The sequence below is a fragment of the Littorina saxatilis genome, linkage group LG7, assembly GCF_037325665.1.
Source record: "Littorina saxatilis isolate snail1 linkage group LG7, US_GU_Lsax_2.0, whole genome shotgun sequence".
Classification (NCBI taxonomy): Eukaryota; Metazoa; Mollusca; class Gastropoda; order Littorinimorpha; family Littorinidae; genus Littorina; species Littorina saxatilis.
In genome coordinates, this window is record NC_090251.1 from 20,291,014 (window position 1) to 20,307,824 (window position 16,811).

The window sequence follows — 16,811 nt, forward strand, 5'->3', positions numbered from 1 at the left end:
AAGCCCTGCCTTTTTGCACTGAGAAACTGTGGAAGTAGCGTGTTTACTACTGGGTCTGGCTGTAGTACATTTACCCTCATTTACTTCCTCGTTAGCTTCCAAAGTAAACTCTTTTTTCGTCCCATGCATGCGAAAGTGAGGATGTACTTCCGATGTCACTCAAAACTTTAGAAGTAGTCGCAAAATACCCTGAGTTACTTCCTCGCTTTGCTTCGAGGTAAACCCTTTTTCCGGCCCATGCATACGAAAGTGAGGCAAGTACTTCCGATGTCACTCAAAACTTCGGGAGTTGTCGCGAACTTCCCCCATAAGCATACGGGCCCAGGAGTTTTCAGTCAGCACAATTTAACTCTCAAGCCTCCAGTGTTCTGTTCCATCTTCACTTCTCTCCATATCATTCAGTCAACAAGTTATAGATACTGTGATGAAATGGGACGCGGAAAAATAGATTACCCCAGCGGAATTCGTAAGTTGTGTCCGCGGAAATGTCCCACCCCTGATTAATTGAGATGACTGCACAATGAACAAAATTGTGTCACAATGACGCGCACGCAAGGATGAGACAGACACCCCCCCCCCCCCCCCCCCCCCCCCCCCCCCCCCAAAGCAGATCCCTGAATTTTGTCAGGAAAAGTATTTCTTGCTTTTTCTTTTCTTGCAAACTGTCATTCTGATAACAAAAAACCTATTTATCATTAATTCAACTTAATTTAATCAAGTTTAATTTTTGGGCCATATTCCCGCTTTTGTTAACCAGTTTTGGAGAATGACCCAAACACACACTCGTACACACAAACTCACGAACAAACTCACTAACAGTAACACTAACACGTGCACAAAATGCACACACACCACGCGAGAGAAAGACCGCCGAGAGGGGATGACGTCATGATGCAATGATGTCAAGGCCTTTCGACGTCATCTTCTTACGCGATGTTAATCCATAGACTTGGAAACTATGGAATATCTACCCGGCCAAAGCAGCCTTGGGTGGCAATTGCTCAAAAACGAATAGGCCTGTCACCCACCGTATTTTAGTTAGTATATTCCCAATTTTTGGTGAACTTCCATCCCCAACCGTAGCCCCAAATCGGGCACAAAGAATCCTTCTTTATCACGTATTATCGGCATGAACATTTCTCAAGTTGATCACAGTATATCTTGTGTGCTGGGATAAAATTTAAGTAATCGATTCAAAAATGATTTCATCTTATTTCATATAATTTTATATGAATCCAAAAGCATATATGGGCCAAAGTCAAAAGGTGCCAAATGGAACACTATATTTTCATTTTATGTTTTATACTTTCTTTTTTGCATTTTGACACTATTAATTAATGTACTTTTAATGTTTTTTAAAACTAACCCTGCAGTTTTTCAACCAACTGAATAAATTTGTGTTTTGTGTCCTGCTCTGAAATCTGTTTCTCGTGACATACATCTTCAGTGCTGTTTTTTGTTACCTTAAATGCCAATTTCAAGATGGAAATATATCTTTTTGTACAAAATCCAACACACTCTTTTGAATTATGGTCAAAAGAAATGTTCAAATATAATATCTTTTAAGCATGGCCATCATGAAAATGTCACGTCACTAGAAACAGATTTTTGGATTTTCTGCAAATCTTCCTAGACAAAACAACAAAGACTTTTCAGACAAACCATGTAGCATTTGTTTTCTAACATTTATTTAACTTGTGTAAAGAGACAAGAAAATCCTGAAGTAAATTTTTGCATGAAAAACAACACTTTTCCAGTTTCTTGTGACAAGTCAGTGTGACGGAAGAGATTAGTTTTCCGTCACATGTTACGAGAAACATTTTTATTAACATTAATCCTGTAAAATCGAAAGTTAGTTGTGTGCTTCTGTTCCGTAAAACTTCGTTAACATAACATTACAAAGAAGAATAAGCACTCAGTTTTTCTTGGAAGGATGTTCTTTCATGTCTCTCGTTATTTTTGGACCCCGCGTTTTTCCCTGTGACGTGTAAAAAAGCGTGTGACGGATTCAGAAAACTTATCCGGTCGCAAGGACGCCATGCGTTCGAATGTGCCAGAAACTCGTATGTCGCTCAGACCACTTTGCGGATGTCGTAAAAGCAGCTGCCGTTAATCGAGATCGAAAGTAAGGTGCCGAAAATCGCGTGCTGTCTCTCGTGACGTTTGTGACAGATTTTTTGCAACGTGTCAAAACTCGTTTTAATTTTGGTACCATGCTATTTTTTTAACTTTTGATATGTAGCCTACATTGATAACGTTTTGTTGACCCCAAAACGATGGCTCTTTCTTTTCATTTTCTTTATGCAAAAAAGCAAAGAAAGAGGAATTTAGTGTGACAGAACATGTCACAGGAGACTGTAGTTTTTTAACCTTCAAATTCTCAATGTTGATTGTTTTTTTCATACTGAAGACCAATTCAAATAAAAGAATGAACTTTACTGAACCGGCCCATCTATTCTTTATTTAAGAAAAAACAAGGTTACACTGTTTAATTTTGCATTTCTAATGACACCCAAAAACGAGGCTTTAGAAACGGCAAAAAATAGGGGGAAATTAGGATAAGAAATTCATAAAAAAAATACTTACTATCAACTTTGTGTTCTGAAACTTTGGCAATATCATCTGCAAACACTTTAGTACAATGTTATTGAGAGCTTTAGTTAAAATATTAAAAAAATCTTTAATTTATTAGCCTTTTAAAAATGTCACATGACAAGAGGCACCTTTTGACTTTGGCCCATATATATATATATTGAGAAATTGAGGACAGCGGTGGAAATGTTAGCGATTTTGAAGAGGGTGACAGTGATACCGAGCTACCCGTTGCTGCTGGGCCCAGCTAACGAAAGAAAGGCAAGAAGAGTTCCAAGAAGGAGAAAAACGAAGTGCACACGAACTGGGCTAGTCCTACTCAAACTGTGAAGCCACTGACTTTCGCTGGATACGACAAAGAGCAGTCGTACAAAGTGGGCGTTTCACATGACCTACCTGTTGGCGCAGAGCCATTTGAATACTTCTGTCTGCTTGTGCCCGATGTGTTTTGGAATACCATTGCAGCAGAGACCAACAGATACGCGGAACAGAAACAAGAGAACAAGACAGACAAGGACTGGCATGTGACCACACCAAATGAGATGAAGTTGTTCATTTTTATAAACTTTATGTTTGGCATTCACCGTCTGCCCGAAGTACAGATGTACTGGTCAACTGACCCGCTCCTCCGTGTCCCAGCAGTAGCTGATGTCATGAGCAGGAACCGTTTCAACAAGCTAAACCAGTACTTCCATCTCAACAACAACCATGACGCAGTGCAAAAGGGCAACCCTGGCTATGACCCGCTGTTCAAGGTGCGACCGCTGCTCGACCTTGTCCATGGCAACAGCACCAAACACTACCACCCCGGCCAGGACATTTCGATTGACGAGGCGATGATTAAATTCAATGGTCGACTATCATTCAAACAGTACATCAAAGGTTAGTGTTGAGTCCATAAATGATTCAATATCACATTTACACATTTTCAAAAACGGTTAGTTTTAATTTTATTCTTTGTTTGTGTTGTTGTGAAATTGCAAGCACGCAAATACAAATGTTTACATATTATATATATGACTAAGTGCCAAAAGGTGCGCACGAAAAGCGGACAAAGGGGCTAAAAAATAAAAGTTGACAAACACGACTGATATTGTGATTTTTGTTAAGACAACAGATGCTGGAACCCAATTACGAAAAGAAAAGATAAATTTACCCAAATGATTTTACAAATAACGATAATTTTGTTCGTTATATCATTCAAAACGGCACTGAGTCATAGCATTAAGGTTATCTCGCACGTTTTTAAAGCTAGGGCTTTGAAACTTGGCACACAACCAAAGTATAATGACCTCCAGGTATGGTGCACATCACATTAAACAACATTGAATTTCAAGGTCACAGCGAGGTTAAATTTCCTTTGCAAACTGGAAAATTGTCGTTGTCACGTCTTACATGTTTTAATACTAGATCAGTTAGACTTTACATACTTCACATACTTTCAGCATTTTTATAAAACCTCATTAAAAGTGACCTGCTGGTTAATCTTTGTCAAAGTTCAAGGTCACAGCGGGGTCACATCTGGTCCAAATGTGGAATATTTTCAATTTATTCAGCGCGTTTATAGCACGAGCTTTAAAAATACACACAGTTCTAGTGTATAATGTTCACACACGATTAAAGTCTGGTTGAAAAAGTCAAGGTCACAGCAGGGTCGCGTTGAGGTCAAACATATACATTTTTCAATGAGGTTTTCTCATATGTTTTTGAAGCTAGGGCCTTGAAACTTGGCACACTACGCAAGTTAAATTAAACCTCATCAAATTCCAAGGTCACAGTAAGGTTAAAGATCCTTTAAGGATATTTTCTAAAAAAGGTGACCGCCTGGTTAATGTTTGTCAAATTTCAAGGTCACAGCAGTGCCATCTGGCTTAAACTTTGAAAAATTGTCAATTTCTTCAACTAGTTTTATAGTGTTTGAAGTCATTCACACATGATGAAAGTCTGGTTGATAAAATCAAACGTCAAGGTCGCAGCGGGGTCGCATTGAAGTCAGACACATACAATTGTCATTTTCACGAACGCCTTTTAAGCAACACCTTTGAAACTTCACACATTCCAAAGTTTTGATGTTGTTTGGTTATAATCAAAGTGTGGTCAATTTCCATGATTGAGAGCATTCAGAGGGGTCAAGTTGAGGTCACACAAAAAGTGATAATCTTTATAAGACTCACGTTTGCTGCTATTGCTCACTTGACATTGGTGAAAGTGCTTATTTTATAATTGTTGATCTTGATGTTTTGACCAATTAATATTACCAGGATCAACCATACCAGATTTCAAAGTCCAGAAGTTGTCAAACCTCAAACCTGTTGGAAGTTTCAAAGATTTAAGCATCAACAAATTTCTATTTGATTTGACCTTAAATAACAGATTTGACCTTAAATCTTAAAACAGATCAACCAGACTTTGGTTTTATATAAATTGAAGTTCAATACAATTTCCTTTTTTTTTTACCCACACGAGACCCTGCTATGACCTTCACATTTCTCAAGGATCAACCTTGAATTCTCCATGTTGAACAATCATTAAGCAAAAGCGTTCTTTGAAGTTTGAAGGTTCTAGCTTCAAAAATCTCTGAAAAAATATGTTTCATCCGTTTTCTGAACCACATGTGACCCAGCCGTGACCTTGAAATCTGACAAGGGTCAACAAGACTTTTACCATGCATGGGGGCGATTAAACCCCAAATGTGTGTGAAGTTTCAAGGTTTCAACTTAAAAAACGTCTGAGAAAAATATACATTTTCCTTTTTGGACAATGTGTTGCACGCAAGACAACACGACAAACGCTCGTGTTATCATTCTTTTACTTTAAGGTCGACTTGCGTGCCCGCTCTTTCGCTAATCTCAATTAAAATTCTTCTTGGAAGTTCGGTTTTATTACGCTTTTAATTAAGAAGATTAAACTAAGACGACAAATAGTTAGTTTTACCCATTAAACTCGATAAGGTAGTGACATTTTATGTTGAACGCAAGATGGTGTCGCACGCAAGATCTGAAAAGATGTTGACGACATAATTTCAACACTTGATAGCGCATTCGTGGCTCGTGATTTCTTCACAAATTTTGAACACAGAATGTGTCACGTGGTTCCGTAGATGAAGTAGATCTTTGTACATGTAAATTTTGTTTTTAAAAGAAAATAACCGTTAATTACCGAACATTTTGTCGCACGCAAGATATGACGAAATTTTTAAATCGTTTTCAAAAATGCTGTTCAAAAGTTCTGCAGTCTTTGCTGGATTACTTGAAAGACAGCAGTTTGATACACCGTTATCGCTTGACGTGTCGACATCAATTCCAGAGTTTTTGAAAAAGAAATTTAGTAAATATCTGCGATTGAAAAATGTATGCCGTGATGACGACACATCTTGCGTGCGACACCTTAAAATTCGGTTATTGAAAAAAAAATTTTTTCTCGAGATTTAGATTTGACGTTTGGTCTCGTCTGTAAAGCGATGTTTCAGGCATTCAATCAAACTAAATGCAATTCATTTGTGCTTCTTGTTATTTTTCTGTGGCATATTCAAAACACGAGGTATCACGATGTCCGTTTTCAGATGGCCGGTTTTGGCGTTATTTTTGACTTTAAACAAAGATAACTTCAAAACCGTTCAAGTCAGACACACGAAATTATGTCCACTATCTCTTCGCACATTCATCCACACACACACCAATTTTCAGCAGACACACGTTTTTAGAAACATTTGTATTGTAAAACAAAGTCGTCTTCTGTTCTGTGAGCACCTTTTGGCACTTAGTCATATATACAAAACTAGAACAGTTCACACTGACAGTGACACAAGTGACAGTTACACTTACAATAGTTTCCACAGTACATAAATAATTATTTGTAAAAAAATACACACACAACTAGACTGTTTGTGTACAATAGAGTGTGACCATATCGTACTGATAAACTTCAATATCAATCTTCTTGATTTCGTTTTCAGATATTTTATTACTATATTAGCCTAGAGTGGATTTTCATGGGTTGTTTTGTGTGTTGACAGGCAAACCCAATCCTTGGGGAATCAAGGTTTGGTGCACCGCAGATCCTCGCAGTGGCTACATGCTGGACTTCTCGGTTTACCTTGGTCGCGTAGAGGCGCCAACGCCGCATGGGATGGGCCACCATGTGATCATGAAGATGGCAGACCGGTTCCTCGGACACGCCCATCACATCTTTTTTGACAACTTCTTTTCTTCCGTTCAACTGGCACAGGACCTTGAAAAGAAGAAAACCTACATGTGCTCCACTATTCGTCTGAACAGGAAGGGCTGGCCCAAGGCGCTGAACGCTGCTACGGCGAAGAAGATGAAGGTGGGTGACGTGCAGTTCCTGCAGGATGGGAACATGGTTGCCACGCTCTGGAAGGACAAGAGAGCTGTTGCTGTCCTCTCCACTAATGCCCAGCCAGAGATGGGGACGGCAGAAAGAAAAGCTCCAGGTGGGAAGAAGCAAGTCACCATTCCAAGGCCCATCCTCACCTACAACAACAGTATGGGTGGCGTTGATTTGGGGGACCAGTTGCATGCCTACTACCCTGTTGGCCGGCCGTCTGTCAAGTGGTGGCGCTACATCTGCTGGTGGCTGTTCCAAACAGCAATGATTAATGCCTTTTTGTTATTCAGGTTAAGTAATCTTCCAGCGCCGACGAGGGCAGGGCACCGCCACATCAAGTTCCGTCTCGATGTGTTGCGCTCTCTGTGCAAGGGTAACTCTGTTAGGGGACGTAAACCTATTCAAGCCGTGTCCCAGGCTGGGGCTACAGCAGCAGACCCCCTGTCCCATGGCATCGCACGCATGCCTGGAAGGAAGAAGAACTGTTTGGTGTGTGAGAAGGCAAAGGTGCGCACTGGGCTAGGTTACGGCGTGCAGACCGTGTGGGGTTGTCCGGTGTGTTCTGTGCATTTGTGCAAGGGACAGTGCTTTGCACAGTTTCACCAGAACTTGTCCAAGAGTATTAACCAGTGAATTCAAGGACTCCATTCTGATCAAGAACTGTGTCTAACTAATTTTGTGTGGGTTCTCTGTTGTTCAGCTTTAACTTTTTTCCGGCAAACTTGACTATGTTTTCATCTGCAAAATGACAAAGTTATAGGAAACTGATCATATTATGATACTCTGACATATTTGCCCATCAAGTTTGATGAAGTTACAAATAGAAACTGCCATTCATAGGAACTGTTCTGGATGTTGTGTGCCTTTGCAACCGATATATGATGGTACGCTAGGTGTACAATTGTTGAAGTTTCTCTTCTTCCTTTTTTTTAATGAACTGATGGTGATGTAAACCCTTATGAAGTTGTATTTTTCTGAAAGAAGAATGTTAGAGGGATTTTTCCAACCATCTAATTAAAAAAAGTAAGTACACATTGATTTTTTATGATTTTTTTCATGTGATGTGTGTGTATGTGTTGCGGAGTTATTCCCCTTGTCATGGAATCCTCATAACAGTACTGCCCTGGGCCTCCCGGTACTCAAAGGGTTAATGAAAAAGCATTTTTTAGGAAGTAGCATGGTTAACATTATCAGGGAGTAAAGAAAACCACGCGTTCCATCCCGATCTGGCGATTCGATTCATTGCATGTTACTTTACTACAAGGCTTTCGTGTCAGCTGTAACGTACAGTTCAAAATTCTTCTCTTTTCAGTGTTGGTGGTGAAAAATGTTCGGTTTGCAGAATATTTTGTCACTAAGCTTTCAAAATTGACTCCTTTCATCCATAATTAAGCATTTTGGGTTGATATCTCCGAGCTTCGTCACTTTCACCCGCCGTACGTTAGTTTACCATATCGATGTTGTGTAAAGTAGTGTACGTTTCTGTCTTTGTCGAATCGAGTGTTTCTTAACTTTTTTGATGTAAGATTTGCGTGATATATGTTGAAGGCCTGAGTGTTACCAACTTTGCTGAAATTAAAAATGCCGAACACCTGTGCTTTAGTTGGTCACATCCCGTACGTATGTTTACACAAAACACTGGTTCTGACCGGATGTGTAAAGTGGCGTACGTACGCGCTACACGGAATGTTCCCCTTTCCCCCACCGAATTCATGGAGACTACACGTTTTAGGATGTGGATTTTGCTTGCCTTCCATAACTTGTCTTCCTGGCTGTTGCAGTTGGGATTTTTTTTAGGGGGGGGGGGGGGGGGGGGGTATTGTGAGTTGGTGTGTTAGTGGTGCTTCTGGTAGGTCTTTATTTATATGGCCCAAAGTCAGAATAGGTGTCCATTTTTGTGACATACAAAATCAATTTTAAAAATGAACATTTTCTTTGTTTTGAAAATAGAGATGTATTTTAGAGCATAAATACGCAAGGAACAGCTATGATTTAAGAAAACTCATGTTTGATCACTTCACAGATTCAGGTTTAAAAGTTTGCAGGAGTTCATAACTTCACACCGTCACAAAATTTAGACTTGTTAAATCATTGTTGCTACATGTATTGGGTCTGTTTTAGACATCTGAGCAAATTGCTACAGCAAATTACTTTGCATTTCAAGCAAGTTAAACTTGTTTTGGCCACGCATGATGCAGATGTGAACTCCATTAATGGGAAGTTCATAACTTCACATAATTTACTTTTATTGGTATAATAAATTTAATTTATACAGGCAGGAAACAATTTGTTTTGTTTTTTAATCTGAAAAAGGTGAGCTGGAACATGAAGGTAATTTTTGAAGATGAAGTGTGGAGAAGATTTTTTGGTTATCTGTATTATTTATAGAAATTAATATTGTCACAATTTTTTCACAGCAAATATTGGCATAAGTTATCATTAAATCTACAATTTTGCTGTTTTTGTGCAAAATGTGCTTGAAAAGTACCATCAAAAGGATTTCAATACACCAAAATGTTTGTCTGACTCAAAGAGTTGGCAGAAACTGAACGTTTTTTTAGAATGTCCTAGGAGTTCATAACTTCACACCGTGACATCACAAACTATGGCTAATTCAAACCAAAGTAAGAAAGTGCATATGTCATCTTATTTTCTCTCCAGCTACTCTTTGTAATCAACATACAACTAAGTAATAAAAGTAAAACATTTGTGAAAACAAACGATAACAAAAATCATAAAATGTGAGCGTGCGCATAACTTCACAAGAATTTTTGTTATGTTGGTCTCTAGTACGGTTACTGTATAATATATTTGCTAAACAATGACAAACTGAGAACACAGAGTTATAGTATAGGCTAAAGCTGCACTTATATTACAAAATCAGATTTTAATTGCCAAAATAAAACAAATTGTTTGAAACTTGTGAAAGTTCATAACTTCACATCAATCACACATTTATACTAAAATAACTAACTAAAGTCTCTTGCAAATAATTCTAAACAACTTAATGATTTACTTAACCAAACTCAGTCATGAAAACTGTTACCGAAATCATTATTTAGTTAGTGTTTATGTCAGCTGACTGTGTGTTCATACAGCAGTCCCTGCAATGTACGGCCCCCGGCGTGAGCGGACACCTGACATGTACGGACACATTTGCTCGGCACGGAGTGTTTTCCTTCTATATTTGCCCCCCCTTAAACGGACACCTGCAAAACGTGGACGCGGACACTCATTTTCGGTCCCAACAGCAGGTCATACCTCCAATGTACGGACAGACCATCGTCAAATTTTCACCACAACAAAATCGATAACAGAGCAGTCCGGCTCTTGGTACAAAGATCACAGCCGCAATGGTGTGATGACAGTCACTGATAACTTGAGTGCACGTGTACCCATCGTGTGTCTGTGTGTAACCTCTTTCATTGACAAGATACTCTTGTTTCCCCTCAGCCTTGACCAGTGAGTCGGTTGCCTAATCTATGAACCCTTCAGTTGTCTTGCTTTGTCAAAAGTTAGGACACAGTCAACTGGTTTTGCTCTGAGTGAACAGTGCAGCTGGCCTCTCTGGCCACAGCCCCCAACAGTACATGGCTGGAGGGAGTGAGAGAGAGAAAGGGGGGGGGGGTGGAGGGTTAGCTGGCTAAACTCTGTGGGGTGTCCGGTGTCACCGCATGTCAGCAGGAAGAGCACTGGAGAGAAATAGAGAGGTGTACTCTTCCACACAATTTCCAAGCATCAGTTGTCACGGCTTGGGGTAGGCATTAGTGAGGGAGAGTGGGAGCTGTGTTATGTACAGTGTATTTCCGACTGAAGAGTGAAAAGTCACTGCCATGCCACATGATCGGCATGCAGTCATTAAAGCCAGACAAGAAACAAATAAATTACTTGATTATGACATGCAGCTCTATCTGCTGCTATTTATTCAAACTGGTTTTCAAGCTTATTCTTGCAAAGCATCTGCACACGCTCCTCTGTGCTGTGTTTGTGTGGCTGCTTTCGTATGTCAGTGCATGGTGAGTGTGTTCACTGCCTTGAGGATTTATTTGATCTCTTCTTTTCAACACTTTTCATACAAATCCTTTTTACAGAACGTTTAAAGAAGTATTAGGAGTTTATTGTTATTGTTTAGTAGCAACAAGAAGTGATTAGCATAGACTCAATCCTGTTGTTTGTGTGTCTCTGTGTGAGTGTATGGGGGAGGGGGTGGTGTGGTCACCCCTCCCGTGACCGGACACCTGCAATGTACGGACAGTTTTGCTATGGCCCAAGGGTGTCCGTTCATGAGAGGGACTGCTGTAACTTCACATCATTTATTTAACTGAAAAGCTACGTACTAAAATCTGCTGGTAAATTAAAATAAAAATGACATCAAACTGTAACAGCCTACTCTGGAGAAGAGCAGCACATCATTTGAGGTAGTGATTTAGTGTAGTAAATTAATTATTGTGTATAAATCATACTCATGGCATGTGTTCATAACTTCACACCGTGGGGCTGAGGGTCAGTTGATGTGAAGTTATGTACACCGTGCAGTCAACCCAGATTCATGCTGGAATTATCAAAATGTAATTTTGAGGGTTGATATTCAGAAAACTTCTTACAAAATGTCCAGATAAAGTCAAATAATTATTTTAAACACGCCCTTGAAAAATGAGCTTGAGTTATGTGAAGTTATGAACTTCATGACAAAACGGCTAAGTACTTCAGAAAGAAACAGTCAGCAGCCAGTAGATTCTTTTTGTGATGAAAATCATGGTACAGTGTAATTTGGAAACTGAAAAGTCATTTTACATATATTTTGGGTTTTGACATGAGTTAGTAACTCTCACATAAAAATAGTGCGCAAGACACAGAGAAAATGGCTAACTAAAGCATACTGCTTGACTTAAGTGACAAAAATTGCTTAGTATCTAAATCTAATGTACTTTTATATGCAAAATTGCTGTTCCACTACAACCTTAACTTTCATGGCTAGCATTTAAGGACAAAAAACACTCTCAGTGGAGATAGTAGGAAAGTTCATAACTTTCTCACAAGAATTTTTTATTTCTCAATTACTCAAACACCAATGAATGAACTTGATGCAAACTTTCAGTGTGACTGCTGCTAGTGGATCCAAATGCATTACAAAGCTAGGTGTTCCCCAACCAGTCAATTTACTCATTTTATAAGGCAAAAGGTTGGAAAGTTCATAACTCTTTTTTCACAAGAAAATCTGCACGTAAACTTCAAACTACTTTTGAACATGCAAAAACAAGTCAAACAACCCTTTTTATGTTTTATACCTCTGCAAAACATACTGTAAAATACTTTTTTACAAAAATATATCAGGTTTCAATCTTTAATTATTATTTAGAGCTGATCAGTGAACATAAATGAAGTCTTACGGAAATAGTTATGAACTTTCTGTGAAATTTTGTCTCCCCATTTTCTGCAGGCTCACTGACAAAGTTCAAAAACTTCGCTTTGTCAAAGGTACATTTGAGTTTTACTGGCTCAGTGAAAAGTCATTCATGACATTCTGTCCCATAAATATGACAGAGTAGACCATGTTTCAACATGTAAGGTCATGTCACAAAAAATGGCCAAAATGTAGTGCTGCTGACTTCAGATAATGGCGACATTTTCATTAAAAACAACAACTGAGCACACAATGTTTCTCTAGGTGTGTACTTCATACTTTTTTTTACAAGTCTCATTAATCTTTACAAGGATTTTATTTTTCTTTGATGTACAAATCAGGTAAGAGCCAAGGTTGCACAGCTATTTCAGCTGTGGACACCATTTCAGACTTAAGGCCATATATCAGAGCTTGCTGGCGACTGCAAATATTCTTAGTGTTATTTATTTTCAGGTATATGTTTGTTTTCATAGGACCAACAAAACAAAAAGATTGTTTCCAAATGAGATAATTAAAAAGTGGACAAGTGAAAATATTAAATTTTAGGATTTTTTTTTTTACTATACATAAAGACAAGTTTACAATATAAATTTTAGGATTAACTTTTTATTTTAACCATGTGGCATGTGCATACACTTTTTTAATGGCTGGATTTGTGCAAGAACCATGTCACCTGGAGTTTAAATTTTAGGATTTTTTTTTTTTTACTATACATAAAGACAAGTTTACAATATAAAAAGTGTTTTGATCTGGAGGGGTGGATAGATGAGTGCGGAGTCAGACACGGATGATTTTTTAAAGTTGAGATTTTGTATTTGTTTTGTGGTTTCGACTTTCTGTGGGGAGAGAGAGGTATTTTTAGTTTATAAAAAGACATATTGTTACAATGGAAGGAAAGTTGTTTGGCAGTATGTCTGAACATTGACTTGCAATTGCGAACTAGGTTTTGTGAAAGAGATGACATAATGAGTCACAAGATTGATATGAATTTGAATGAATACAAGTGGAAAACAGTGCAGGTATGTTTTTTCCTTTATTTTCAAAAGATTGCATGTATGGGTGTGTTGGTTGTTACGATGGACTAACATAAGGTTGCAAAATATCCACTAAAATTATCACTTATAACAATTTATGTAAATTGTATCATGTCAGGATAGCTTTCTTTTCAAATAAAACAGTTTGTTTACAAACTATGAGTGGTTTTTCATTGCACAGCAGATGCTTGTGTTAGTCCAGTGTAACAACCAACACCGACCAATTTTTGTAACAAATTGTGCTGTTTCTCAAAAGTGTGCGCATGAGTTATCTTTTTATATGCAAAATTACCTTTCTAAAACATTACACTTTCAGCACCAATAACTTTAGATTCTGAAAAAACATGTCTAGTTTTCATGCTTTTGGTGAATTTTCCAGAGCACCTTTTGTCACAGGCTCATATCTATATGTTTTTGGAATCAGGAACGGACAAGGAATAAGATGAGTGTTTTTAAAATTTCGAAAATTTAATTTTGATCATAATTTTTATATTTTTAATTTTCAGAGCTTATTTTTAATCCAAATATGATGAAGAATAAGAAGAACGTAAATTTGGATCGTTTTATTAAATTTTTTTTTTTTACAATTTTCAGATTTTTAATGACCAAAGTCATTAATGAATTTTTAAGCCACCAAGCTGAAATGCAATACCGAAGTCCGGCCTTCGTCGAAGATTGCTTGGCCAAAATTTCAATCAATTTGATTGAAAAATGAGGGTGTGACTTTAACAAAAAGCCGGATATGACGTCATCAGACATTTATCAAAAAAAAAAAAAAACGTCCGGGGATATCATTCCCAGGAACTCTCATGTCAAATTTCATAAAGATCGGTCCAGTAGTTTACTCTGAATCGCTCTACACACACACACGCACACACACACACACCACGACCCTCGTCTCGATTCCCCCCCTCTATGTTAAAACATTTAGTCATAACTTGACTAAATGTAAAAATGGTGTTTGTGTAACACTTTTTGGACACACTGACAGATTCTTGGCCATATATATATAGAAATACTATGTTTGAATACAAATCAAGCTCAGAAAGAAAAAAAAATGAAAAAAGCGCGTTTTCCTGTTTTGCTAATGCGCTATAATATTGGCTTGTCACTGAAAGTGATCAGCGGCCACGCTTTCCACAAGAACATCAGCGCTTCTCGGACGCAGAGCCGGTATTGGCAGTCAGTGCAGTTCAGATTAATTCTGTGAATTTGACAGATTGACTAAATCGTATTAGGCCAAAAAAAAAAAAAAAGGTCTGTTTACGGTAACATAGGCCTAAAAAACAGGGTCGGTAGGTCGGGATTTTTTTTTTTCCCAAAAAACCATATTTTTACGTTATTTTGCAAAAAAAACAAGATTTTTTTTTTCTCCCCCAAATGCCAAAAAAAGTCTAGGGTCGCGCGAAAAAAATAGGGTCGGTCGGGTTACCGTAAACAGACTATTTTTTTTTTTGGCCTTATCATGCAACTTGTTTATTCTTGATTGAGACTGCTGCTAGCAATCTGTTTGGATTTCTGCCAAAGAAAAGGATTTTCCTTAGCCCTTGTAGTTAAGTTATACTGTACCTTGGTAGTCTGGATCCTGTGTGTGCTGCAGAGTGACCTGAGGTGCTTCAGACGTTACTGAGACTATCTGCGGTATCAGCAATGGAGGATCAGCAGCTGAATCTTCTTCGACATTGACCCTAACTGGCTCTTCCCCGACATCAACCAGGCCTAAATCTGCATCTTCTGCAACTACTGCCATGTTACTACCTGCCTCCAGACTACTTTTTCCCTCCAGTAGACTTTGTTCCTGACTTATGACAGCATGGTCAGTGTCCACCACTGTCACTGAGCTCTCCTGACCAGGGAAGTGTGAAACTACCGTTTCCTGTCCTGTTTCCTCAACCCCAATGACACCCTGTGGTGCAATGACAAGCTGACCAGTAGGGTCCTCACTTTTGAACAACTGTCCTGTGGGAGTTGCCTCAACCTGGACTTGTCCTGCTTGTAACATCACCATCTGAGAGCCTGCAAAACTACCCTCAGCTGGTCCATTGTCTGTACTGGCTCCAATAAGCGTCTGTGAGTGTGAACCTTGGTCAGGGTGGCCTTCAAAAATAACAGTTTCTGCTGTTGTGGTATGGACATGTTTGGTTTCACTCTCACTTTCATCATCAGCAGCACCATTCCGGAACATAGGCTCACTGTTGGAATCATCTGGCGATGCATTATTCGCACGCACAACACTGATTACCTCAGATTCGCTTGTGCAGATTATATACTTTTCCTCATCAGTTCCCTCTGGAAGTTCCTCTTTCTGTATGTATGCATGTACAGGCAAATGTTGTGACTGCTCCTGCGAATACTGCAGCTCCTCAGCCTCTGCCTTGATACGCTTCGTGGGAGGTGCGTATGTGTAGGCATCCTGTGGGTTGCTGGTGGCCCTGTACATTGAACCTGCCAGCTGAGTCAAGGTGTTGGCAGCATCCACCGCTGTGGGCTGACTATAGTCAACCTCATGCGCACTTTCCTGAACAACCTGAGCTTCCTGATGGCTGGTGGTGATCTCCGTTTCACCTTGGGGCTGTTGGTCAAAGACAATGCCTTGCTGAGACAACTGAGTCAGGAGATGGGCCAGGGACAACTCTCCACTCTTCGTGTTAAGATCCAAATTTTCAACCTCTATAACGGTCTCCCCTTTCTCATTGACGTAGATGTTGGTAGGTTTGGCCTCACTGTCGGGGTGTCCATGTTCTGACTCATTCATATAGACTGTGACTGGGTGGGGATTGCCAGCAGAGGAAGACACAGGAGGGACAGTGGAAGAGCATTGTTCACCTCGAGAATGAGATACTGCTGGTCCATCTGTGTAGTGTTGCTGAATACCAGTGCCAAATGTTGGTTCTTCAATGTACACCGTCATTGAAGGGCGTGGGAGAGCGACTGGCTTATTGCAGGGGTACTTGACATGTTCCCTCATCTCGTCCAAAGACACAAAGCGCTGCTTACAAATAAAACAGCACAGATCCTTGCTGTTACCTGCAGTTCCCTCTCCACTAGGTGCAGACATCTGAGTCATCATGTCAGGGTCCAGTGTTTCTGCCATCTTCTGCAGGGCCTGGGTTTCTATCTCACGACGTCGCACAAAATTATCAAAACCACCTGAGCGGCACGAGCGGCTGTGACGCCATCGTGTGATGGCGTCTTCAAAAACCATCATGCAGTGTCGACACCAGAAGCGCTTAGCTGCTGGTACGCTCAGTCGATGGCAGGGATGGTTCGATACCCTTGCACGCTGCATTGTGAAAGCCTGGAACAAAGGAAAATCACAGCAAAAGGAAGATTAGATTAGAAAAGCACATTAGTTTGACGACTGGAATCTTAATATAGATCTACCTTAAAGCTGTGGTTTATTTATGACTTTCCGGGGCTACGAGGTTGAAAAA

The 16,811-nt window shown here is 39.4% G+C and overlaps 2 protein-coding genes across 6 annotated transcripts in view; one reads left to right on the top strand and one right to left on the bottom strand.

The window, feature by feature from the left end:
* The window catches only part of LOC138970871 (glycoprotein 3-alpha-L-fucosyltransferase A-like), a 111,055-nt gene that overhangs the window by 91,732 nt on the left and 2,512 nt on the right, over positions 1-16,811 (top strand). The gene's annotated exons all lie outside the window — the stretch shown is intronic.
* The window catches only part of LOC138970869 (uncharacterized), a 47,408-nt gene that overhangs the window by 18,203 nt on the left and 12,394 nt on the right, over positions 1-16,811 (bottom strand). For 2 of the 5 annotated variants that reach the window (XM_070343436.1, XM_070343434.1), the window contains exon 2: positions 14,947-16,675. In XM_070343436.1, coding sequence (XP_070199537.1) covers positions 14,947-16,666 — 1,720 coding nt within the window. In that variant the 5' untranslated portion in view covers positions 16,667-16,675. Of the gene's footprint in view, positions 1-5,552; positions 7,086-7,111; positions 7,406-14,946; positions 16,676-16,811 lie in introns of those variants that run through there. The other 3 variants (XM_070343433.1, XM_070343431.1, XM_070343435.1) reach the window with 3 other exon arrangements.